The sequence below is a fragment of the Ictidomys tridecemlineatus genome, chromosome 8, assembly GCF_052094955.1.
Source record: "Ictidomys tridecemlineatus isolate mIctTri1 chromosome 8, mIctTri1.hap1, whole genome shotgun sequence".
Lineage (NCBI taxonomy): Eukaryota > Metazoa > Chordata > Mammalia > Rodentia > Sciuridae > Ictidomys > Ictidomys tridecemlineatus.
The window spans coordinates 107133634-107160812 of record NC_135484.1 but is presented as its reverse complement, the minus strand read 5'-3'; the positions used below and the strand labels follow the sequence as shown (position 1 = coordinate 107160812).

Below are 27179 nucleotides of genomic sequence, written 5' to 3'. Positions count from 1 at the left end.
ACATTAAAGTGTCTTGAGGAAGAGGCACCCTTTTCTAGATGGCAGGAAAGTGGCAATGGTATAGTTAGTGGTCCTAAGTGTGAAGAAGAAGCCATTGTGGACTCTTGGAATGTTAGATATGAATGGGCTCAGAGAAAGGACTGGTCCTAACTCTGTTAGGACTCTAGCTTACAAGTAACAGAAACCCAGTTTCAACTGGCTAAAATCAAAAGGGGAACAAATTAATTATCAGAACACAAGAATAAGGATGTAGCTGGGACTCTGGAACATACAGATCCAGGGACTCTTAACAAGGCTGGGTCCTCTTCAGTCTCTCTACACCTTTCTTCTGCTCCTTTCAATATATCTGTGACCTGCTTTCTTCCTATCTTAGTCTCCATAGTCCAAAACACTGGTAGATAATTCCTGGGTGTCTTAGGTTAGAGGGTGTCCTAGCTCTTCTTTCCCTTCAGCTACCATTGCATCAATAAAATTTAGGTAAAAAATTATCATAAACCTAAAACCCCTAAATTTCCAGCTCTTGTAGAAGAGGAAAATGGAGAAAGAAATATAAAGAGAAAGCCACTATATAAATACTCAGAGCTGTTTCTTGATTCACTAACTAAATATTTTCATAGCTTTCAGGGCTGGTGCCAAAAAGATGTTCTGAAACAGTGAAGAAGACTGTGTTATTGGGAGTTAGGATGGCAGAGAGCTTGACAATCTCTACCTCATTGGCTTTTAGTTATATTTCAATGTGCGCCCCCACCCCCCCGCCGCCAATTTGTGAAGTAGGTATTCTTAGCTCGATTTTTCAGATGAGGACGCTGAAAAGAGCCAAGACTCCAACTTAACCAGAGTTCGTCTAACGCCAGAGCTTATCAATAGCAACTCTTATTAATCAACACAGACTGATGAATGATGAATGAAAAGCTCTGATGGGACATGTCTGTTGATTTCTGGGATAACCACGGATCTCCTAGAGGTGGGACGGTGTGAGTGGCGTTGCCCTCCTTGCAATAATCACTGCCACTTTTTTTGTGCAGTTATGTATTAGATAACTGTGCCAGGTTTATGATCTCATTTAATCCTTAGGATAATCCTATGAGATTGATCCCATCATTATCTCTATTTTTACGGGTTAGAACACTGAGCCTTTTCCCGAGCATTCTGTGAATAAATTCCTAGTAGAGAAATGCTTAATATAATGCTACAGTAATAAATTAACAAAGCTCTCTGCGGACCAACTGGGTTGAAACCCATCTCCTGACATTTCCACCCCCGCCACTGAGTGACGTCACGACCAATGCCACCTCTGTGTTCCTAGCCAAGTTCCACCTTTGCTATCTCGCGAGAAACCTGGTTTCTTCCGACCCCGTCTTGGACATGCGCGCGGCGCAGGGTGCTTCGGCTGCCGCAGTTTGATGGTTTTATGTCAGTCTTGCTACCCTGAAGGTTTCACCGAGCTCTTCTTTCCCTTCAGCTACCGACATCTCGCGAGACCGGCTACTCGGCCCGCCCTCCTGCGCCTGCGCAATTCTCTTCAAAGCAGAAGGTCGCGTTTGGAGGAAGTGGCGGCTTTGGGTCTCGTGACCGAGTCGCCGTTACTACTTTTCGGAAGCTCCTCTCGGCCGCTTGCCGGGACACTCTGCCGCCAAGATGCCACGAATTATGATCAAAGGGGGCGTGTGGAGGAACACCGAGGTGAGTCTCCTTTTCCCGCCGGTCGCTGCCCTCCGCCCCCTCCGACAGCTGTGCGCACGCGCGCGGAGGTTTGGGAGGCGAGGAGGATGCCCTGCGGGGTCTGCGCGGGGCCTCTGCGCGGGGCCTCTGCGCGAGAGCCGAAGCTCGGGGCTTTTACCTTGTCTGGCGGTGTGTTATCTCAGCGCCTCCAGGACAGGGATCGAGATTTAACCACCTGGCGCTAAGCTCTGAGCTCACTGCGAGGCATCTATTGGGCCATTAGTGAATGTTTGTTGAATTGAGGGCGCGCCCCCTTCCTCCTTTGGAGGAACTCTAGCGGGGGAAATGGGACGTCAGCGAGAGTTGATTTCTGGGGCAACACCCTCTCAGTCGGTGCAACCCCTCCGTCTCTGGGACTCAAAAATAAACAGTTGCTGTGGTCACAACTTTGGTTTTCATTGACTCCCTTGCACTGGGAAAGAAACTTGAGTGCCACGTTCGAAGAGCCCGTTTATGCACTCATCGCTTTGCTTATCTGTTATCGAGGCATAACCTGTCTGTCCTCCCGACAGATCCCAAGGTCTCGCTCTTTCTTAACTTCCTGTTTTTCTTGCCTTTGCCTGGATAGAAGCCAGGCAGAACAAACTACCTGCCACAGTTTTTACTTTCAAAAAACGTAGTGGGTAATGCCCTGGGTGAGCCCAAGGGCAGTAGAACCTGGAGTAAAATGGAAATTAAGTTTTAGTGCAGGTTGCATTCAGACTGCACTGAATTTACTAGTTCCCAGAATGCATCTTCAGGCACTCTGTTTACCTCTTGTGCCTTCTCGGAATGTGTTTTTACTGCTTGGCATCCTCCTGACCATCCTTCAAACCTAGTTCAGAAACTCATCTTGGAATCTTTGCTCATCCACCCTGTAAAAGTTAGTTGCATCCCAGGAGTCTTGGGTACCTCTTTTGTCCATTTATTATAGTTTGTTTTGTTCTTTTGCAAGCATCATATCTTTCCGTGCGATGATGTATAAGTTTCTTAACCTCTTACCACCTCCGTTTCCTCATTTTTTAAAATTTTTTATTTATTTTTTATTTTTTTAAGAGAGTGAGAGAGGAGAGAGAGAATTTTTAATATTTATTTTTTAGTTCTTGGCAGACACAACATCTTTGTTGGTATGTGGTTCTGAGGATCGAACCCGGGCTGCACGCATGCCAGGCGAGCGAGCTACCGCTTGAGCCACATCCCCAGCCCTCATTTTTTTTTTTAAAGGAGATAATTCCTACTGCTCTTGAGGATTAAATGGGTTAAGACATTGGGAGTATTTACAACAGAATCAGGCACATAGTAGTCTTTCAGTAAGTGCTAGTTGTTTCCCTCACCAGTCAGCATTGCAAAAGGACCAGGTCTTGGTATACTTAGGACCTAGGATTATAGCCAACATGGAATAGGTTGTTTGGCAGATGTTTGGGAATGACTAGTAGGGTGGATGGATACCTGCTTATATATTTGATTGAAGATGTGCTGAAGTATAGCAGTACTTCAACAAAGTTACAGATAAATGCAGTGATAATTTATTCAGCTTGTGGTTACGGAACCATACTGTTTAAATTGGAGAAGAGATTACTTCTTTTTTTAAAGATATATTTATTTTTTAGTTGTAGGTGGACACAATATCTTTATTTTATTTTTATGTGGTGCTGAGGATCAAACCCAGTACCTCATGCGTGTTAGGCTTGTACTTTACCACTGAGCCACAGCCCTAGGCCCCCCACCCCCAAGACATTACTTCTAAGGGAGAGACACTTATACAGAATCAATTAAGAGCACAATTTCTATGCAGTGTCAAAGCCCTGCAATCTTTTTTTAATTTTTTTAAAAATAAATACCTTTATTTCTTATTTTTACGTGGTTCTGGGGATCGAACCCAGTGCCTCACACATGCTAGGCAAGTGCTGTATCACTGAGCCACAATCCTGTCCCAAAGCCCTGCAATCTTTTAAAAACTCTTCTGATAATGGGAGGGGAAATGAAGTACAGAGATTCAAATACAAGACATGTAGCTCAAGTTTGATGTGGAAAAATCCCCAAAGTAAAATATCCCAAGTGCATTAATCTGTGGCTTCATCATCCCTGGTGTCTGCGTCATCGCTTTCCAGGCTGTCCAGGGATTGGTGCATTCTATGTTGTATTGGGTGCCTTGGTAAAATAGTATTTAGAGACTACTATTGTATGTTTGTATTGGGTGAGCTGACTGGTGGGGTTGAAGAGAAATATTTAGTTTTTAGGTTGGACTTGAGATGTGAATTCTTGACTCATTGTGCATGTTAAGGGACTGGAGAGGCAGTGCTGTGCATGACCAGAGTCCCAGGTTGTTTCTTTATTTTGTATATTTATATGCAGTGTTAAGAATCAAACTCAGTGCCTCACACATGCTAGGCAAGTGCTCTACCACTGAGCCACAACTCCAGTCCCCCAAGTTATTCTTGAGCTGTAGATGTATCTTGTTTGATTCTCTTTTCCCCAATACGCAGACCTGTTTCAAGGTAGGTATTTAGGAAATGCTTCTTGAATGATTGTATAAATGAATGAACTAAACTTTTTTGAAGGGAAAGAGCTACAATGGAGAATACTTTTGCTAATCTGTCAGGAAGTAGTGTTGCTGAAAGTGGGCTGTTCCTATTTCCAGTTTGTTGAGGAATTTCTTCTTAGTTTTTAAATTTTATTTTATTCTTGCCTGCTGTTATTTTTGTACTTTATTTCCGCCCCCATATTGAGGATGGAACCTAGGTGTGCTTTTTTCCTGAACTACATCCCCAGCCTGTTTCTAAAATTTTGAGACAGGGTTTTGCTAAGTTGCCAAGGCTTCCCTTGAACTTGTGATCCTCTTGCCTCTGCCTCCAGAGTTGCTGGGGTTATAGGCGAGAGCCAACACCCTGTCCCCCTTTTACCTTTATTTTTTTATAACCTGAGGTTCCTCTCCCCCTCAATCAAGAGTTAATTTAAATGTTGTCTTTTCTCATTTTGGATTTTGTGATTGAATGTATTCTCTCTGACAATTCTTTTAGGATGAAATTCTGAAAGCAGCAGTAATGAAATATGGGAAAAACCAGTGGTCCAGGATTGCCTCATTGCTGCATAGAAAATCAGCAAAGCAGTGCAAAGCCAGATGGTATGTACCAGTTAAAGAATGGAAAACAAAAAGTGACCTTGATTATGATGAGGCGAATATACAGTTCTTTGAATCCTCTCGAAGATGGCATCAGGATATAGAATGGGAAATGGGATTTTGGGCTTAACTGCTACTTGCTTCCTAGGCAAGACTTTTTTTTCTATTTCCTTTACCATGCCCCTATTTTCTTCCAGTTAGGGATAAAAATACTTAAAACTAACTGATGGAGATCAAAGTTCCATTTTTAAATGTGTTAATGTGTTTGAGAGCACTTTGTGAAGCATAAAATCTTAAGGACAGATGGTCCCCAGCTTATAAATGGATTGTGTCCTAAAAGTTTATAAATTGGTTGCTTTAAGAATTATTTTCACAAAGAAATAAAAAATGACATATAATGGTTAATTTTCTGAACAAACTTACAATAATTGAGTTTTCTCATAACAGAATTGAAATATTATATATTTCTACACTAAAATACAATGTAGGCCAATACTATATCTATGGTGTTACCTTTTAAATTGCAGGGAGGTGGCTGCATTAAATTGTTTATATTTGTTCTTGGTATGAGTGATATGATCCCAGACTCTACCCATCCGCTCCCAGAAAGAAACTTTGGTTGTACGAAGTGACTTAATTTCCTAGGCATTTGGATATAAGAAAGGATCAGAAGGTAGAAATTTGACTACAGAGGTAGATGGTTCTTGGTTTGGGTTTCTGTTTCTCTTAGTGGCACTAAGTTCTTGCTCTAGAGGTTGTGAGGACTTATGTCTTACTTGCCAGCCTCTCATCTAGTGAAGTACTAGATGCAAAAGGTGGGTTGAGTGTATATTAGAAAAGACAGAGGATGTCATAATATTTTATTTAAACTTAAAAGCATACCAAACAAATGAAACAGCAGTTAGCGGGTATAATGAAATGCTTAAAGAAACAAGCCAACATTTTGTGGACTATGGGGAAGTATTGTGAAAACTAGAAACACTGAAAAAATGAGGTAGTATTGTCTTTTTTCCAAATAATTTCAAAATCTCTAGTAAAAAAATAAATAAAAACAAGTGAGTTGAAAAAGAAGGCATATGATCATGTTTCAGTCAAATTGCCTTTTTAAAAATTTATTTATTTTTTAGTTTTCAGTGGACACAACATCTTTATTTTTATGTGGTGCTGAGGATCGAACCCAGTGCCCCGCGCATGCCAGGCGAGCGCGCTACTGCTTGAGCCACATCTCCAGCCCCAAATTACCTTTTTAAAGTATTACGAATCTTACATAATTACAATACAGTAGAATGTAGTAAGATGGAGAATATTAAATGGCATAAGTTTTCTACACAGTAAACTTATGCCATTTAAGTTTGTCAAAAAAATGCACTTTAGTAATTGAAGGTTGAAAGCATGTTTTTTAAATAGTAGAAGTCAGTGTATCTAGTGTGGAAATTAGATATTTATAGTAGGTGATTAATGTATAAAATACTATCTTTTTAATAGGTATGAATGGCTGGATCCAAGCATTAAGAAAACAGAGTGGTCCAGAGAAGAAGAGGAAAAACTCTTGCACTTGGCTAAGTTGATGCCAACTCAGTGGAGGACTATTGCTCCAATAATTGGAAGAACAGCAGCCCAGTGCTTGGAACACTATGAATTTCTCCTGTAAGCAAATATTCAAAATCAGTTAAAATATGTGTATATGTTAATGAGACTGAACAAACTTTTAGCATTTCCTGTCTTTTAAGTTTTAATTATAGATGTGACTGAAATCAGAAGAGCTAAAGCTGTTGGGCTCTATATTTCAGATGTCATGTGGTTGATCAAAACTATGTCTTTTAGTGTACACTTTTTATTTAAAAGAATAAAAGTATACAGGTCATACATGTTCATAATAGAAAATTTGGGGAAAAAAATAATAGCAAAAGAACAAATGAAAGTCACCCATGATCATACTGCTGAGAATGAACTATTAGAGCATTTGTGTTTTTGTTGGTATTTGTGTTTGTATGGCTGCACTGTGTTTGCAATTAAGGGGCTGCTTGGATCCTGTTTTATAGTGAATTAAAGCACTCTGAAATTAGAGAATTTTAATACTATTTATTTCAGATGAAGCAGTGACAGAATTGCTTTATTAATGCTCATTTATTGAGCATTTCGAGATTGCTGGAATGTACCCAACTACTACATACATCTGTAAAGCTGTTTATTTTTTGTTTATTTTTTGGTGGTGAGGAAGGAGAACCAAGTGGTATGATAACTCTGAGTAACTCATCCGAGCTTTTTTTTAGGGACAAAACTGCCCAAAGAGACAATGAAGAGGAAACAACAGATGATCCACGAAAACTTAAACCTGGAGAAATAGATCCAAATCCAGAAACAAAACCAGCACGGCCTGATCCAATTGATATGGATGAGGGTGAGTGTATGCTTGTGAGAGATTAGTTTCTTTCATTAACTATAGACTCCTCAGGCCTCTTAAACTTTTAAAATTCCTTTCTGAACTCTTGTGACTTTTCAGAATTCTATTATTAGTTGTTATTGTAAGTATCTTTTCAAATATCTCTAGTCTGTTCTATTATAGAATAGTTGTTCTTTTGGATAGTTCCTTTTGTCTTCCATTTTTTCAATTCATTTAATATCTTAAGCAGTGTAACCAAACTGTGCAGATTCCCAAAAGTATGAGGTTCTATTTCTCATTCTTTTATCCAACAGGTCAGGATATTGGACCTCAGTTCTTCTTTGTCTTTAGACAGATCATTTAATCTCTGTGAGAAGGCAATACCATAAGACTGTGATGGAGATTTTTTGTTGATTTTGTGAGACATTGAACCAAGAATCAGAGGAATTGGACTTAGGTCCACGTTTGCTGCTTATTAACTATTTAACCTAATGTCCTGTAAAGTTGGAATTGCTCAAGGAGGGTAAATAGGTGACTAAGGTCACATAGCTAGCAAGTGTTGAACCTAGTTTTAAACCTAGTTTCTCCTTTATGCTACACCGTATTTATGTTTCTTTTTTTGTTTTTTTTTTTTTCTTATTTTAAGCACTAGGGTATATCTAACATACCTTGCTTGGAAAGAATCTTAGTTGTTCTCTTTGTTTTTGCAGATGAACTTGAGATGCTTTCTGAAGCTAGAGCTCGCCTGGCTAATACTCAGGGAAAGAAGGCCAAGAGGAAAGCAAGAGAGAAACAATTGGAAGAAGCAAGGTGTGGTTTTCTCAGTTCATTTTTAATAAATGGTCTGTTCGTTCTTAAGCCCATTAAAATTGGATTATTTATCAGTGCTGTTTAGTGAATAATAATCTTACTTGTCCTTTATTCTATATTGCTTCTTTATTACTCTAAAAAAACTTGCTGTTCCCCCCAACAACCATTTTAGAGTAATTACAGAAAAACATTATATGTGTTTAAAAATTTTTGAAGACATGTTGGAAGTAATGCACAGTTAACCTAGTATTTGATCTGTTAGTATACCAAAGCTTCAATCTGTTACAGCATCTTGGAATCAAGTGACTGGAGGACACAGATGACTAACTTTTTCATGACTGCCAGTTGGTTTTTCTTAGTAGGGCACTGACTATGAAATAAGAAACTTGGCTGAGCATGGAGTACATAAGCCTTGAACCAAATTTTAGGCTTTTGTAGAAATCTTCGTTAAATAATTAGTGATTATTAGCTAAATTATGGAATCAACCCAGATGCCCACAATAGATGAAATGATTAAGAAATTGTGGCATATATACAAGGGAGTTACATGCAGCCATAAAACAGAATGAAATTATGGCATTTGTTGGTAAATGGATGGAAATGGAGAATATCATGCTAAGTGAAATTAGCCAAACTCAGAAAATCAAAGGTCGAATGTTTTCTCATATGTAGAAGCTAGAGTAAAATAAAGAAAAGGGGGAGGGAAGGATAGGGTAATGTAATGGACCTGTCAAATATAAATTAAAGAAAGAGTAGAGAAAGGAGAATGGGAGTGGCAAGAGAAAAGGAAGAGGGAAAAGCAGGGGTCAGGGGACAATGAACTGAAATCAATTTCCATGCACGTTAGAGATTGCTGGAATGTACCCAACTACTACATACATCTGTAAAGCTGTAATTTAAAAAAATGAGTGAATATATCTTAGGCATTGTCTTTTACTCAGGATTTTGTGATTTTGTTCCACTTTCTTCGGTTTGCTTTTTATTGGTAAATCTATAATTAATATTCTTCATGGCCCAGAAACCAAGATGAAGTTGATAGGCCATCTGGACTGTATCACGGCTTATTAACTTTTGGGATTCAGGCATTGGAGTAACTCCCTAGCCTTCACAGTGCCTTTTGTGGTCCTCAAGCTAGCCAGGAAGTACTTCCTGACATGGTGAATATCATTGTGTTGATGGTTTCATCAGTAATGGCTTTGAAGTGCCATATACTGAGATAGAGTATTATTTCATTACTGAGGATGCTATGCTTTGGCATAGCTGGCCAGTCACTAGTCTAGTATAATTAACTTTTGATGGGAGAATGACTGGCTTGGAATAGTGAACACAAACCCAGAGAGTAGCTAAATTTTCTATTAGGCCTCAGTCACTGGGATAGAACCCAGTGTAAGTGCTCTACCACTTTCTATGCTTTATACTTTTTAGGGTTAAGAATGTAAAGTTGAAAAAAATTATTTTTCCATTTTTGTTTGGAAGAATTGTTTGGAAGATTGTTGGGAGACCTAATTTTTAGAGCCTATTAGCCATGTGGGTGGGCAAGGGTTATAGCATATGCACTTGTGAAAAATCAAAGTTTGGCTAACATTGATTGCTTTCAATATATTTTTGCAGATTTTAACTCTACAATTTCTTGAAGGTTTTCTTGTAGAATGAACACATTTTTCTAAGTTGTGTTGTACATACAGGTTGGATTGGCTTGTATGCAAAGTGCATGCAGGACTATTTAAATGTTAAATTACAAGTCTAATAACTTAAAAGCGTTTTTATTGATTGTGAAAGTAATATGCTTTTAATTCTAGTACCTGTTAATATTTATATTTTGAGGACATGACTGGTATAATATGCATTTGCTATAAGGATTTGTGATATTCAATTAACAATATGTGGTAAAGGTTTTCTAATGTGATTTGAAGTCTTTGTTTCCATATTTAAAGGACAAGATAAATATTTGGAATATATTCTTCCAAAACTTTCTCTCAATATAGATGTATTTTTATGTGTACATAAACCTACCTACATTTATACATATGAGAGGTCAGCTGTTAATCTTATTTGGTTCTCTTGTAATTGTTTTTTTTTTTTAATCAAGTGCAAACTTTTATTATTTTTTATTTTTATTTTATTTTTTTGTGGTGCTGGGATTGAACCCAGAACCTTGTGCATGTGAGGCAAGCACTCTACCAACTGAACCATGTCCCCAGTCCTGTAACTGTTTCTTTGTAAAATGTTTATCTAATTTTTTTCTTGGAAACTGGACATTTATTTTAGTTGATATATTGTAGCAATTCTGGGTACTGCCCCTTTCTATCTCTATTTATTGTTAGTTGCTTGCTTATTTGTTTGGTGAACCAACTTCATTATTTTAGTGGTCTGTTCTCTGCTTCCTTCCCTCCTGGCAAGAAATGTGGCCTCTGATGCTGCTTCTTAGGGAGGGCAATCTTGGATATGCCCATGTTTTCAGGGATGGCATGTTTTGGGCAGAGATCTCTTTGACATCTCTTTCCCTGACTATACCTAGCTGTGTGCGTATTGTTTTTAGCAGTGTCCTGGGGTATAAATTGTTCCACAGCCTGATCCAGGTCAGTTTGGGCTCCTTTGAAGGGAAGGGATAGTACCTGGAATCAGTGTTGAAGATTTGTTCTGATTCCAGGAGGGTTCCTTACAGCTTTCTCTTTCAGTTTCTCTCTGGCCAACTAGTGGGCCTATAGTTGTGCCTATATCTCCAGTGAATTTGTTAGTTTCTTTCTTTAAAAAAAAAACCAAAACATTTTTTGGTTGTAGATGGACACAATACTTTTATTTTGTTTATATAGTTTTTTCTTTTAATGTGGTGCTGGATAGAACCCAGTGCAAGTGCTCTACTACTGAGCCACGACCCAAGCCCAAATTTGTTAGTTTACTAATTGCCTTTTACCACAATTGCCACTGTTTTTGAGAGTATCCTTAGATTAGAACTTCTCTATACTCTACAGATGAAGTAATTTCCTTTGGAAGGAGATTTGAAGCTCTTCTGTTCTGTGACCTGCTTCTTTCCCAGGGCTCTGACAATGCAAGTGTCTGAGTGACACTCCTCCTTTATGAACTGAGTGCTTGGTGGGCAGTGGGAGCATGATGTGATGTGTAGTAGCCCAGTTCTCCTTATGTTGTCTTTCTCAGCATGGAACACTCATCCCAGAAGCTGGGGCAAGTAGTAGTCTAAGCAATACTCTGCCCAAGGTGGCACTGTATGGGTGAAACAGGGGAGCTCTACTTCTCAGTCATTCTTGATGGTATTCAGCTTCTGCAAGTGGGTGTATGGTGGCAGGGTAAGAAATTCTGATGTCCTGCTTTTCCTGAAGTGAAAGCCCTAACACTGGGAGCTGGTAGGAAGAGGGAACCTTACATTCTTGGCTGTATGGAATGATGTTTCTTTCTCCTTGAGCTGGAGGGGTAGGAGACAGTGGGTTTCTTTTCAGCTGCTATACTTTTATTTGCTTTTTTTTTTTTAATATTTTTTTAGTTGTTGATGGACTTTATTTTATATATTTATATATGGTGCTGAGAATCAAACCCAGTCCCTCACACATGCTAGGCAAGTGCTCTACCACTTGAATCATAACCCTGACCCCTTTTGTTTGCTTTCTTGCTGAGTTTAAGTAAATTTTCTTGAATTAAATTTATATTTTTGGCCATATTTCATTAAGATCCTTTTCAGAACTTTAATTGGTTATTTTTTGTCGTTGTTTTTCTTTTGTGGTGCTGGGGATTGAACCCAGGGCCTCACACATGCTGGGCAAGTGCCTTACCAGCCAGCCACATCTGTAGTCCCAAGATTAGTTTGTTTTTGGTGGTACTGGGGATTGAACCTAGGACATTGAGCATGCTAGCCAAGTGCTATCCATTGAATTACATCCCCAGCTCTGGTTGTTTTTTTCATCACTGCCTTTGGGGATAGGGATTTATGGACTTCCTCATGCACTCACACTAGGAGTCACCTTTATATATACTGTTTTGTGACTTGTTTTCCTTCCTTTTAATATTTGGAGCAACTTTTCTTGTCATTAAATCATTAAAGTTATAGCATCATGGGAAAGTTCAAAGAAAAAAAGTTTTCTTTTTTAGATGGAATTCCACCTTCACTGACAATCATGGTTAAATTTTGGTGGACATCCTTCACATCATCCCCATATTCACTGATAGGTAATTTTTCCATGTTGCTCTTTAGTGTGTAAACAATTTTTACGCACTTAGGCCTCTTGACATGTCTGTTAGAGGAGATGTATGTCCTTTCTAAAGGTTACATAGATGGCTGTATAATATCCTGTCTTATAGGCATGTTACAGATTCATTTAATTAATTTCTTATTGATGGATGTTTAGATTATGTCCAGTTATCTATTGTTACGAACAGTCTTCTCATTAAGTCCTTGCTCATGTTCTGATTTATTTCCTTAGGCTAGAGGCTAAGAAGTAAAATTACTGGGTATGAAAAACCTTAGGCTTTTAATACATATTTCTAAATTTGTTTTGGAGAAAGCTGTCCCAGTTTATTTTCTCATTACCTTTTTGGGAGGCTTTCTACTTTTTATACCTTTCTCACTAAAATAAGTGGGATGGTATCAATTAGATATACAAATGGTGCCTATTAATTTGTGATTCTTTTTTTTTTAAAGAGAGAGTGAGAGACAGGGGGGAGAGAGAGAGAGAGAGAGAATTTTTAATATTTATTTTTAAGTTCTTGGCGGACACAACATCTTTGTTGGTATGTGGTGCTGAGGATCGAACCCTGGCCGCACGCATGCCAGGCAAGCATGCTACCGCTTGAGCCACATCCCCAGCCCCTAATTTGTGATTCTTTATCAAATAAAACTTTGTTATTTTCATTTGTTCTCCCCCACCCTTTGGAGCATTGACTTTTTATATTTAATCATTTCTAATATTAATTGCAAATATTTTTCCTATAATTTGCCTTTTTATTTCATTTTTGGTTTTTATAGTGCTGCTGTTGTAAAAATTAGATCTTAAATCTGTTGATCTTTTTCTTTGACTTTAATTTATATTGAGCAAGTACATTCTTATCCAGAGATAGGATACATAATTACATGTCATTTCTTCTGATTTTTCATGTTGCTTTATGTGCATATATGTGTGTGTACACCTTTAAATCAAAACTGGGATTTGTTTTGGTGAACAGTATGAGATGAAGGTTTACAATAAATATTTCTATCTCAAATTAACTCTGTTGGATAATCCATCTTTGCCCCATGATACATGATTTTCAAGGTGATTTTGTATTCTTTTTCTTCAGGCGTCTTGCTGCCCTTCAAAAAAGAAGAGAACTTCGAGCAGCTGGCATAGAAATTCAGAAGAAAAGAAAAAAGAAGAGAGGAGTTGATTATAATGCTGAAATCCCATTTGAAAAAAAGCCTGCTCTTGGTTTTTATGATACTTCTGAGGAAAACTACCAGTCCCTTGATGCAGATTTTAGGAAATTAAGACAACAGGATCTTGATGGGGAGCTAAGATCGTAAGTTGCCTTTTTTTTTTTCACTTTTAATTCTTTTTTTTTTTTAATTGGTTGTTCAAAACCTTAAAAGCTCTTGACATATCATATTTCATGCATTAGCTTCAAGTGAGTTATGAACTCCCATTTTTACCCCAAATACAGATTGCAGAATCACATTGGTTACACATCCACATTTTTACATAATGCCATACTAGTCGTAAGTTGCCTTTCTGATCTGGAAATAGAAAGGTATAATGGGAATTTTGTATTGTTATTGTCAGAGCCAAATTTTTATGATTTAGCAAAATGTGGCCTGCTTATGCTGTTTTTATGTGTTCACCTTTCTGAGAAAACAAGTGTGACCCTGTCTCTCATTTTGTTAGCACAGAATGCTGTGTGGTTGATTTATAGTTGTTGGTTCTTTGTGGATTTGAACCCAGGGGTGAATATCACTGAGCCATACCCCCAGCCTGTTTTTCTTTTTTATTTTGAGACAGTGTCTCAGTAATTGAGGGTCTCACAAGTTGCTGAGGCTGGCTTTGAATTTGAGATTCTCCTGCTTCAGCCTCCTGTCTGTGGGATTATAGGTGTGCAGCACCACAACCAGGTCTTAGTTGACTATTTACTCACTAAATCACATCTTAACATTTAGGTACATTTGTGGACAAATCAGATGATTTACTAATAGCCTGAAAAAAAATCTGTTAATATCTGGACTAGTATTTTTTTTTTTGAGTAAAAACTTTACCAATTTTATTAAAATGAAATTAAAAGAAAAAACTTACCAATGTTTTCCATTCTTAAGTTTCCCACTTGATGGGGATAAGTATGTATATTTATAAATGTTTATGTCTTAGAGTACAGAGGATTCATCTGTTTTTTTTTTTTTTAAAAACCTCTTTATTTGGACACAATATCTTAATTTATTTTTATGTGGTGCTGAGGATTGAACTCTGTGCCTCATGCGTGTGAGGCAAGCACTCTACCACTGAGCTATAACCCCAGCCCCATTTCACCTACTTTTAAGAGTTTTTTTTTTTTTACAAAGTTTTCTTAAATCTTAAATCTGCTTATTATAGGGAGAATATTTTATACTTGTCAAAGAAGTTTTTGTTTGCTTCTCTCTGTTTACTTTCCATTTCTGTTTACATGAACGGTTCCTAAGCAGATATCAGCCACTGTAAAATAGGATTTACTTGAATGTACTTGATTGTATATATTTCTCAAAGCAGGACCTTGCTTTATGGGCCCTATGAATAAAGAGATTAAAGAGGAAAACTCATCGTTTGGAAGGAGTAGACTAGCTGGGGGGAAAAGAAAACAGGCAGAAGGAAAGAAGGTATAGGAGCTTTGAAAGACTGCTTTGATCCTGGCTTTAGGCTTCTAATAACTTTTGGGTGTGTTTTTCAGTAATACCCTTTTAAAAAATTGTATACTTTAAAAATCAACAATTTAATAACAATATTAAGGAGAAATTTAAAAATTCATGTTTTTATTTCATCTCCTTTACTGTTCCTTTTTTGTGCATTCATCTTATGTGCACACATATTTTTATATGAATATAATCACAATATAGGAATTGTGGGTTTTTTTGCCATTATATGTGATGTTTTGCATATTTGTTACCACAGGTTATGTTATCTTCAGGTTATGTTTTAATTTTTAGTACTTAATGTATCCCCTTAATAATTTTATTACTATTTGAGTTTTCATTTTTGAATATACTAACAGCTTGTGTATATTATTTCTGCTTTTTTAAGTTATTTTCTTTAGAAATAAGATTGTTTTTCAAAGGATATGAATAATTAAATGGATTTTGCTGTTATTGCCAAGGTATAACTTAAAATCTCTTCTTTATCTTGATTCATTATAGTGAAAAAGAAGGAAGAGATAGAAAAAAAGACAAACAACATTTGAAAAGGAAAAAAGAATCTGATTTGCCATCAGCTATTCTTCAAACTAGTGGTGTTTCTGAATTTACTAAAAAGAGAAGCAAACTAGTTCTTCCTGCTCCTCAGGTAATCTGATAAAAATAGTTTTTTTATTTTATGAATTTATATGCTCATTTCATTTATTCAGCAAATATTTGAGGACCTTTGTTTCAGGCTTGTTATAAGTGCCCTTAAGAAATTAGTGTATGAGTGAGCCACGTGTGTAACAATAAATTATTGTGGTATAATATGATAAATAAGCAACAGTTTCTCTGTGTAAGTTATTATATGAAGTCTTAAACTGCTCATGATGGTTTAATAAGTAGTTGTTAACACTCAGCAATTTGTCACCAGCTATGGCTCTTGGCCACTTATTTGTAGTTGATCAGGATAGGTATGGTCTGGCTTGGTGAAATTCAGGCTGCTTTCTTTCAGGGAGTGTTTTGTTATATCATGTTTTTCTTTTTGAAAGAAAAGAAATGGGCTGGGGTTCTGGTTCAGTGGTAGAGTGCTTGCCTAGCACTTGTGAGGCACTGGGTTTGATCCTCAAAACCACATTAAAAAAATAAAGTTTATATTGTATCTATCTATATCTTAGAAACACACACACACACTAAAAATATTTTTGTGTATGTGCGTGCGTGCATGCGCGTGTGTGTGTGTGTGTGTGTGTGTGTATGAGAAACAGCTCTGAAAAGTCAGTGTGGGAATTGTGGAAAAGAGAAATACAAATATTTCCTCATTCAGTTTATTATAGTCCTTTGATTTAGTAATAGTTGGTCAGAAACATGGGAACTTTGAGTAACCTCTTGTTTTGAGTAGTATAGCTCTTCAGAATCAGACAGGTTTAATGGAGTAGAGGTAAGGACTTAGGAGACCAGCAGAGTTTGTTTCCCCAGAAGTCTTTTGGCTGCCTCAACAAAAGACTTGTGGGCATGAACATAATTGAATTTTGTCATATGTTGCTCTTTCTAGTAGTATTTTTAAGTTTAATTTTGTCTGAAAATTTTCCCTTAACACCCCTTAGAATATTTATTTTGGCAAAATTACCTTTAGATTTTCTTAAGGATCTTGTGATTCAGTAGACTCTCTGATATTTTTATATGGTTTTTTTCCTTCCCATATGGATAGTTTTGTACAAAAACTATTATTTTATGTTCTTGGTACATAAGCATATTAGTTTGAAAGAATTTCAGTATGGAAATATAGCTGTTGTAGCTTGATTCTGTATCATAGATGAATTTTATCCCCATGGTGTGTAGGAAAGGCTTTTAAAATTTTTAAAATAGAAATTTTTTTTTTTTGCGGGGGGTACTGGGGATTAAACGCAGGAACACTCAACCACTGAGACACATCTCCAGCCCTGTTTTGTATTTTATTTAGATAAAGGTCTCTGAGGTGCTTAATGCCTCACTGTTACTGAGGCTGGCTTTGAACCCGTGATCCTCCTATCTCAGCCCCACTGAGCTGCTGGGATTACAAGCATGCACAAAAATAGAAATTTTAGAGTCAAAAAAGTTAGTGATGGTGCAGTGACTCTGTGTATTCTATACAGCTTCAGCAATTCATCTTCTAGAATATGGAAATTTTAATCTGTGTTGGTCCTCAGTTAAAATGCTGCTTACTGTGATAATTGTGTCTTTTTAGATTTCAGATGCAGAACTTCAGGAAGTTGTAAAAGTAGGCCAAGCAAGTGAAATTGCACGTCAGACTGCTGAGGAATCTGGCATAACAAACTCTGCTTCCAGTACTCTTTTGTCTGAGTACAATGTCACCAACAATAGCATTGCTCTTAGAACACCCCGAACGCCAGCTTCCCAGGACAGAATTCTGCAGGTATGGTGTCACATAGTAGAGGAGCCTTTTGCGTTCATTATTATATTTAAGGTATCATGAAGGAGAACACTAAGTGGTTTGGTTTTGTTTCTTTCAGGGTCTCAGCAGTTTGAAACTGAGTCCTGAATGAATAGATCCTGAAACATTTGTCTAGTAGAGAAGCTAAATCAGCAGATTCAGTTATTAGGTGATTTTATTTCTACATTATTATAATAATTTTGAATCAAGTCCTTCTACCTTCACTAGTCTTTTATACCTGTCAGTAAAGCACAGGATTTAAATTTTTCACATTGCCTAGCAATCCTGGCAAGAAATGAGATGTATGTGCAGTGATTTTAGAAACTGCCTTGCATTTTCTCATTGGCTTGACATCATATGTCAGTGGTAATAATTTCAAAACTCTCCCTCACACATGGTATATCCACAGCTCTTTGTGTTCCATGGGTGTCTGTATGCCAGAGACAGATTTTTCTCAAACCTGGAAAACACTATTGAGAATTTTGGTATCCTTACATCTCATTTTCTTTTCTCTCATAGTCAGAAACATAATTTCAAGGTCTTGATCCAAGAATCAATGGTTGTGTAAGGCTTAGTAAGTAAAACAATTGTGCCCCTCATTGCTTGCTCTGCAGAGGTACCAATTACAATTCTTTGTTTTTATTTTTGTATTGCTAAGATACTTGCGACTTCATTGTTTTAAGAATTATTTGTTGTTTCTCCGTATGTCTCAGTCATGCATATAGACTTTTTCAGTTCTCTCATTGTCAATTATTGTCAATTAATGGAAGTACCACTTTCATTACAGTTAAAATATAGTTTTGGTTTATGGTTGGATTTATGACTCTGTAAACCTTGTTTATTCCTGAATCATGAGGTGCCTTATAAGATATGTTATGTAAATACATATTTGTATATAATATATAGCATAATACTGTGCTTTGTTGTACAGTATTTGTATTTTCTTGTAGTTGACATTTGTTTTACTCAGGTAATGAATTTTTTGAATACTTAGCATTAATTGAATTATAGACTGTATACTCTGTCAGTCTCCTGTGTTCTGGTCAGACTTCATATAATCTCATCTTTCTAAAGGTTACCAGCAGTCAAGCCAGGGTACCTAACAGGATAACTGGCTGGCTACCCATCTGCATAAGAAATAAATGTAAAAGGGAAAAATGAATTTTATGCAATTTTTTCAAACTGGAGAGAAGCAGTTAAGATTGTATCTTCTCTCTCTCTCTCTCTCTTTTTTTTTTTTAATATTTATTCTTTTACGTGTAGTTGGACACAACACAATGACTTTATTTTTATGTGGTGCTGAGGATTGAACCCGGGTCCCACCCGTGCTAGGCAAGCGCTCTTCTGCTGAGCCACAATCCCAGCCCCTGTTATCTTCTCTTGTTAGTCACATAGAAGCTTACAGAAGCAGTTAAAATTTATAGAAACAAAAGCCAGGAGGTGTAATTTCGCAGATATAGCCAGGCAGTGTTGGCTAGAAAACACAGGGGCTAGTTTTTTGTTTCCATTCACAGCATGAGGAAGCTCAGGAGCTAAACCTTTTTCAGAGGTTTTAATTTCAAAAGGTCTGTATTTTATAACAAAGTCTTTCCCAGAACTTTGAGATGCTCTAATTAGGACCAATAACTCATTGGATCTTGTTTACAGCATGATTTTTATTGTTATTTTAATTTTTTTTTCAATTTCCCTTCACTATCCCTGTAGAAAATCCCTTGGGTTCTCTTTCTTCTGGTTCCCATGACTTTGGCTTTCTTGGTTTATTCTCTTGTTAATGAAGCATAATATCCTTCACTAGCTTTCAGAGAAAGGATTCATGGAAGGTAGATTTTTTAAAAATTTAGTTTGTGTATACAAATAAAAATTGTATATATTTTTGGTGCTTAGCATGATGTTTTTGATAAGTGTATATATTTTAGAATGGCTAAATTAAGTTATTTAACATTACCTCATGTACTATTTTTTTTGTGGTGAGAACACTTAAAAATCTATTTTGTTAGCAGTTTTCAAGTTATTCACTAGAGTCATCATGATGTACAGTAGATCAGTATATTTCTTGTTTAACAGAAATTTCGTTTCGGGTTCTCCCACCCCTTAGCCTCTGGTAACCATTGTTTTTCTTTCTAAAAGTTTAACCTTTTTAAATAATATCATGGGTATTTGTCTTTCTGTGCCTAGCTCATTTCAATTAACATGATGTTCTCAGTTTCGTCAGTGTTCCAAATGCTAGGATTTCTTTTTTAAGGCTGAATAATATTCTTTGTGTATATGCCACATTTTAAAGATTCCTTCCTCTGTTGATAGATATTAAGATTGATTTCTGTATCTTCTGGCTTCCCCAATGGCTGTGTTATTCAGATTATTAGTAGGAAAGCTAGTTCCTCTTTCTCTGGAAGTGTTTGTGATCTCCTTTTTCACATCCTTAGTTTTTTGTGTGGATCTTTCTCAGTCACTCTGCTAAGTATTTGGTGGATCTTTTAATTCTAGAGACTTGTGGCCTTTAATTCTTTTTTTTTTTTTTTTTGGTACCAGGGATTGAACTCGAGGGCACCCAACCGCTGAGCCACATCCCCAGCCCTATTTTGTATTTTTCATTTAGACACAGACCGAGTTGCTAGTGCCTCGCTGTTGGTGATGCTGGCTTTGAACTTGTAATCCTCCTGTCTCAGCCTCCTGAACTTCTGGGATTACAGGTGTGCACCACCGCACCCGGCTTGTGACCTTTAATTCTTGAAAATTAGTTTGAGTTAAAAAAAAATAAATCTTCCTTTTCATCAGTCACTTTATAGACCTCCAACTTTTGTCTTCTTTTCTCTCTAGATGATTTTCTGTGATATCTAGGAGCTTTTTAAAAACATGTTTAGTGTTTTTTTTTTAACATCCATTTTTATTTCATGAACATCTTCTCTTCTCTGGGACTGTTGGTAATCATGATTTTGTTTTAATTTTACAAGGTTTTTCCCTTTTTATAATCTCTTAAGTGTTTTGTTTCCTCTACCATTCATAAGCATGTATTCTGAAATGTTTGGTGATCTTTGATTCTTTTCCTGTATGTAGAGGTGAGGGGCAATTGTAAGCTGACTATAAACTCTTTGTATGTGGGTGAGGCTCCTTGACTCTCAGCTTCTCTGGAGGCTGATCTAACTGGGATGTTTTGTTGGAATTTCTTGATGTCAATATTGCTTCATCAAAATTTATGAGACTCCTCAGAGAAGCAGCTTTTAATATCCTGCCTAAAGGGTGTACAACTGACTACCCTTTTGGTACACACCTGAGGAAAAAAGGCTGAATGCCTCCAATTTAAAGTTTAAACTTATATGTCCTTTCTTTTTCTTCATAATAATAATTTGCTTTTAACACCTTCTAGAATCCCCTAGTTTAGAAAGCCTTTATTGTTCTCTCTGAAGAGTTTTTCCCTGAAGAGCTTTTATTCTCATTTTGTATTGTTCATGCAAGTTCACAAATTAATGCACATTAGTTATTTTATCATGCAACTCAAGACTTTGAGGAGGCTTGGACATGGGGTTTCATAAGTAAATTACTAAAATATCTAGTATATCAGAGATTTTATAAAGCAATTTTGTGATTCTTTTGGACCCTGAGCATAAATAAAGATGTGTTCTGGGGTATTATAACCAGGTAGAATGTCAGGTAAACTTGTTTAGTCAGATTGGGAAAGAGAAAATTCTGCTAACAGGAGAAACATGGAGGGCCCTAAATAGTGCAAAATACATACAGGAATCAAATTATTAACGGAATAAGCCTGTTAATAATAGGGGATGATAATGACTGTAGGTGTTGTAAAAATCCTGGTAGCCACCCTCTTCTGGTGGCTTGGAGTGCTGTAGATGCTTCTTATAGATGCTCTGTGTTGATCTGGCTCAGCATTTCTTGCATACTTCTCCAGACTTTTAATTAAAATGCAAAGCCCAGAAGGATATATATTCTTGTTTTGGTTACTTTATTCATACTTCAGCTTTTCCATGCCTTCTCTGACAGAGAGGAATATCATGTCTTCCTTTTTTTTAAATAGTGCTTTGAATTTTAATTTTTTGGCACTGAAAATTTTAAAGAAAAACAGTAAAGCTGTTTTTATTTTTGGAAAAATTGCATTATTAGGTAACATAATGACTATTTAATGGAAGTTATGTTTTAAAACTTTTATTGAGATATAATATAGCATATAATTAATTTGTTATAGTATTTGCAGAGTTGAGCACCCATCATCATAATTATACAATATTTTCATCAATTATGAAGGAACCCCCATCCCGTTAACAGTCACTTATTATTCCCCTCAAACCTCCTAGGCCCTGTAGTTGTCTCTCTGGTGTTCTCTGTTCTTCACATTTCATATAAATGGAATCATAAAATTATTTCTGACTTGCTTCTTTCATTTAATGTACTGTTTTCAAGATTTAACCATACTGTAGGATGTATCAGTATTCCATTCCTTTTTATTGCTAAATAATATTTCCACTATATACCACATTTTCTTTATCCATTAATGAATTGATTTTCACTTGGGTATTGACTACCTTTTTACTATGTGAATAATAGTGCTTTGAACAAGTGTTTGTATGGACATGGTTTTCATTTTCTTGGATGAATACTCAGGAATGGAATTTCTGGGTCTTATGGTAATTCTGCATCTAACTTTTTGGGGAACTGTCATACCGTTTTCTAGAGCAGATGTACTCTTTTACCCTTCTATCGAGATATGTGACAGTTGCAGTTTTTTTTTTTTTTTTTTTTTTACATTCTCACCAACACTGTTATCCTCTGTCTTTTTGATTATAACCATCCTGTGGTCATACATCTGGGGGTGGTATCATATTGTGTTTTTGATTTGCATTTCCCTGGTAGCTACAGATATAGAGCATCTTTGCACATGCTTATTTGCTATGTTTCTAAATCGTTTTTGAAGAAATGGTTACTCATGTCCCTTACCCATTTTTCAGTTGGGCTATTTATCTTTTTATTGAATTATAAGAATTCTTTGAATATTCTAGGTATTAGACCTTAATCTGATATATAATTTGTACATATTTTCTTCCAGTTTTTGGGTTGTCTTTTTACTTTTTTCATGTTGTCAGTTGCAGCACAGAAGGTTTTAATTTCATGATGTGTAGTTCATTTTTTTTTTTTTGCATTTGCATTTAGCCTTATGCAGCACTGTCCAAAGTCAGGGAGATTTACTGTTCTTTCTCAAAAAGTTTTATAGTTTTAACTTTTACATTTAAGTCTGTGACTCATTTTGAGTTCATTTTACTGGGTGATGTGAGATAAGGGTCCGACTTGATTCTTTTGCATGCAGATATCCAGTTTTTCCAGCACCATGTTTGAATACTCTTTCCCCCATTGTATGATTTTGGCACCCTTGAAAAAAATTCAGTTAGCCATGAATACTTCTGGGTTCTGAATTTTGTTCCATTGGTCCTATACCAGGACCACACTGTCTTGATTTCTCTAGCTTTATGTTATCCTTTTGTGTGTTCAGTATAGGCTTTGAAGACTGATTGAAAGAGTATTGAGGTAATAACGAGAAAATATTTAATATAGAGAGTAGTTATTTTGAAAAAATATCAAGAGGCTAGGACATATGCAGTGTTTAGGGCTTGTAGTTTTGGATTTATCTTCTAAAAGATTTTGGGTAGTTATCTGAAAAGTGTTTTTGTTGGAATAAGTTTGGTTCTAATGGAAAACCATAACAGTGGCCTACATAGAATAGAGGTTTATTTTATGTTTTATATGTTGAGAGATAAACAGACTGGGGTACTTTCTGGTGTCAGGGGTGGTCTGTTTTGTTCTGTCCCATGCCTGGCTTTCCTTCACAGTATCTCTCCCTTTGGTAAGTACAGTGGCTACAGTGCCAGCCATCTTTTCTGCCTCTAGCTGGCAGGAAGGAGGAAGGGAGAACAAGGACTACTGTCTCGCTTTTTAAGAACCCGTCTATTGCATTCGTCGTTTCTCCTTCTGTCACACTGATCAGAACTTAGATATATAACCATACTGAGCTACTGGGTTATGTAGTTTTGTTTTGGGAAACCTGGTTAAAATGGAGGCTTTTGATAATGGAAGGAGAGAATACTTTTGTTGACAGGTAGCAGTCTTTGCCACAATAAGGTATTCAGTGATCCCAGCTGGTTGAAGCTCTTTGGAACCTCTAAGACAAACTGACAGAAGTTGAGAATTTAGTCTGGTTAGCTGTGATAAAATATCCGTTATTTTAATGAAAAATGTGGTAAATCGATCTTTACTTTGTAAGCTTTTATTTGTTAGATGCCTCTGTTGCATGATATAGGTGCCAAGGTTGCCAAGGTGGGTAGCCAGGGATAAGAGGAATTTTGTCTCATGGCTTCCTTTGATCTAGTCCTAGGGTGCATTGGTTAGGGTTCATTAAGGGGAACAGAACCAGCATGAATATCATAGAATTAGGAATTTGTTAAAAGAATTGGATTTATGCACAAAAAGGAAAAGCTAGGGAAGTAAAGATCTGAAAAGGAGAGTTTGTAGGGAAATTGGAAGCTAGGCATGAAGCGGGCTGTGGAGGGTGTTGGTTCTTTGTGGCTATTATTTTCTGTGAGTTTGCAGCTAAAAGTCGAGAGATGGGTGCAGGATTGCTGTTGGGCAGAGAAGTGCAAGGGCATACTGAACCTTGCCAGCTCTTCTGCATGTGTCTCACCAACTCCAACAAACAACCTTTAGAGTGTAGTGGTTGCTGCCTCATCTTTGCCACCTCTACTTCTATTTCTTCCTTTACTTTTATTTTACTATTGAACCATATGGATGGGAAAGGGTATTCTGGAAAACATTCCTGTGTAACACAATTGATAAGAGAATGATCCTCAATGTAGAGATAGCTTTCTGATGCACTAGAATTCTACTGGAATCTCATATTGTGTCAGACTTTCTACTTCTCAGCGTGTCCATTTTAGGGGGGTCTTTAAATATAATGTATTTTATGCCTTTGCCTGCCTGAAATATTGGCATATATGATTGGTCATATTCTATTCTTCTGGGAGGATAGGTTTTGCTACTTGATCCTTATTTCTCCTAGTTCTTATGTAGAAGTTTTAAACCCACATGAATTTCTTTCCAGGAAATGACTTGTATTTAGAATAGCAAAAAACACAAATAGAACTTTGATAATCTGAAATTCAAGACTCTTTCTCATTAATAGAGATATTCAAAATTATGGAATAAATCTTGCTCTGGTTAGATTTGTTTTACCTCAAAACTTAGTGTCCTAATACATTTTACTGTGCTGATGATTTCTGTGGGCCATAAATTTGCCCAGAGCATGAAAAAAAAAGTGCCTTGTCTCTGCTCTATAATATTTAGGGCTTCAGGTAGGAAGACTCAGAACTTGAGGGTGGCTTCATAGATCTTTCCATATGTGGTGGTTGATGCTGATTGTTGGTTGGCTTCTTTCCTGGGAATATGTAGTGAATCTGGCTTGGGTTTTCTCCAAGCATGGTGGACTCAGAACAGTTTAAATTCTCATGTGGTATCTCAGCACTCCCATGTGAGTGTTGCAGTGAACATGGTGGAAAAAGGCATTATTTTTTCTAAACTAGCCTTTGAAGTCGAGCAGTGTCACTTGTGATATATTCTGTTGGTTTCAGGTGAATGACAAGGCTACCTACATTCAAGGGCGGGGGATCTAGAACCCTACTTTTTCGTAATTGATGCTGAATCAAACATGCAGTGTGAGAGATTTGGTTGTGACCATCTTTGGAAAATAAAGCCTGTCATAGGCTCTGAATTGAGGATTAAAAGATTTGTAGGTGCAAAGGAAGTATGGAAGAAAGGGTTATGGTGGAGGGATGAAAGGAAAGGTAGTCATTTCTGCCTAGATATCAGGCATGACCTCTGAAAGGAACCTGATTGTTGGAGTCTTGTGAAGTGTATTGGTCACTTGGAATTATCTTAATTTCCCAGTAGAAGACACTGAGACTCAGAGATGCTAATGAAGACTGGATAAAGGATTAGTAATGAAACCAGACTTAAACTTAGTTGTTCTGACGTTTGGCCTTAGCTCACATTGGGAAATTTGAATTTTTAGTATGTTATGATTAAAAAGAGGTATGGCACAGGTAATAGGAGAAGCTTTTGGACAATGGCAATTTCATATGTGAGACTGTAACATACCTTGACATATAAAACTTTATTCCAGAAATTGTGACTTGTGATGTCTTAGATTGACAGAGGGATGGAAGTATTGAAATCTGTCGTGGCATAATATTTGTTTTCTCTCTTGGTTTTCACTAAGAAACTAAGAATTGTGGCTGCTTAAAGATTTTTATAATAGGATCAAAAGAGAGAATTCTGCTAGCTTATCTAGACCATTAACATGCTTCCTTGTTTCTTTTAATAGGAAGCCCAGAACCTCATGGCCTTGACCAATGTGGACACCCCATTAAAAGGTGGACTTAATACCCCATTGCATGAGAGTGACTTCTCAGGCGTGACTCCACAGCGGCAAGTTGTACAGACTCCAAACACAGTTCTTTCTACCCCATTCAGGTATTATAAAAATAAACATATTTTATGTTTTAGGAAAACCTGAATCCAAGAATTTGGACAGCATGTTTATTTTAGTATGTTGACAAAGAATATAAATAAGCATTCAACTTGCTTTTTTTTTTTGCTTTCTCCTTACTCATGGTAATAAATAACATTTATAGTGTCAAAGAAATGGTTACATATGGTGGCATTTTTATTTTCAAAGTTTCAGATGTTTCTGAACACTTTATTTGATTTTAAAGATTAGATGAATCCATTGTTAGTGATCATTTGGTGAATTTTATAAAAATTGTATAAAATTTTTAAAAATTTATAAAAAATGTATAAAAATTAATATATGTCTTATTGCTTTTCCTTAGCATTTTTCTGTGAAAAATTAAAACATTCAAAAAATATGCAAGAATGGCAAAGCAAATATTCATATACCCAATCACTTAGTTTCTGTGATTATTAACATTTTACTTTATATGATATGTGATATTTGCTTTATCACGTATCTATCCAATTATCAATCCACTTTATTTTTTAAGGCATTTCAAAGTAGGTTGCAAATAATCAGTCCATATTCACACCTAAACATACATGCATGTTATTAACTAGTGGTCAGTATTTCTTTGCACTTCTTTTATTTTAATCTACCCTTTTGAAAAGGAATATCTTTAAGATATAAATGTTATGGAAACTAGTCATATTAAAATGGAATTTGAGTTTTTAAGGGATGATTATTTCAAGTTTAATTTTAAGTGTTAGAATATGTCCTTCTATGGGTTTAGTTTTCCTTAAATTGGTAAGATTCATATATGAAAGCAGAATAGAGACACACTGGCAGCCAATCCCAGTATGATATTTAACACTTCTTGTGAGGCTAAAGAGAGCCTAATCCTTTTTCTCCTGTGTATGTCTTGTCTTTCAACTAGATTGTAAGCTCCTTGGGGGCAGGGACCATGTCTTATATGGTAACCCCTCAACTATTGGGAACAGCTGTATGGCAGCACCACCAGTCTGGAACACAGTCAAGATACAGGAAGTAAGCACCCTTGTCTCCCCCAAAAGGCTTTGAACAATTAAAACATAAGTTACTGCAAAGTCTGTGTACTTTTTTCTTTATTTTTTTTTTTTTTTTTTTTTTTTTTTTTTAAAAATGCCTTTTGAAGATATTTTATTTTTTTTTATTTTTTATTTTTTTTTTAAAGAGAAAGTGAGAGAGGGGGACAGAGAGAGAGAGAGAATTTTAACATTTATTTATTTTTTTTCTTAGTTCTCGGCGGACACATCTTTGTTGGTATGTGGTGCTGCTGAGGATCGAACCCGGGCCGCACGCATGCTAGGCGAGCGCGCTACCGCTTGAGCCACATCCCAGCCCCTTTTC

General features: G+C 36.6%; 1 protein-coding gene across 1 annotated transcript in view; it reads left to right on the top strand.

Moving 5' to 3' along the window:
* The first annotated feature begins 1397 nt into the window (after positions 1–1397).
* Positions 1398–27179, top strand: part of Cdc5l (cell division cycle 5 like) — a 49272-nt gene continuing 23490 nt past the window's right edge. The window contains exons 1-9 of the mRNA XM_005318618.5: positions 1398–1683; positions 4722–4825; positions 6308–6469; positions 7096–7223; positions 7916–8015; positions 13302–13520; positions 15373–15517; positions 17078–17266; positions 25662–25810. Coding sequence (XP_005318675.1) covers positions 1639–1683; positions 4722–4825; positions 6308–6469; positions 7096–7223; positions 7916–8015; positions 13302–13520; positions 15373–15517; positions 17078–17266; positions 25662–25810 — 1241 coding nt within the window. The 5' untranslated portion in view covers positions 1398–1638. The remainder of the gene's footprint in view (positions 1684–4721; positions 4826–6307; positions 6470–7095; positions 7224–7915; positions 8016–13301; positions 13521–15372; positions 15518–17077; positions 17267–25661; positions 25811–27179) is intronic.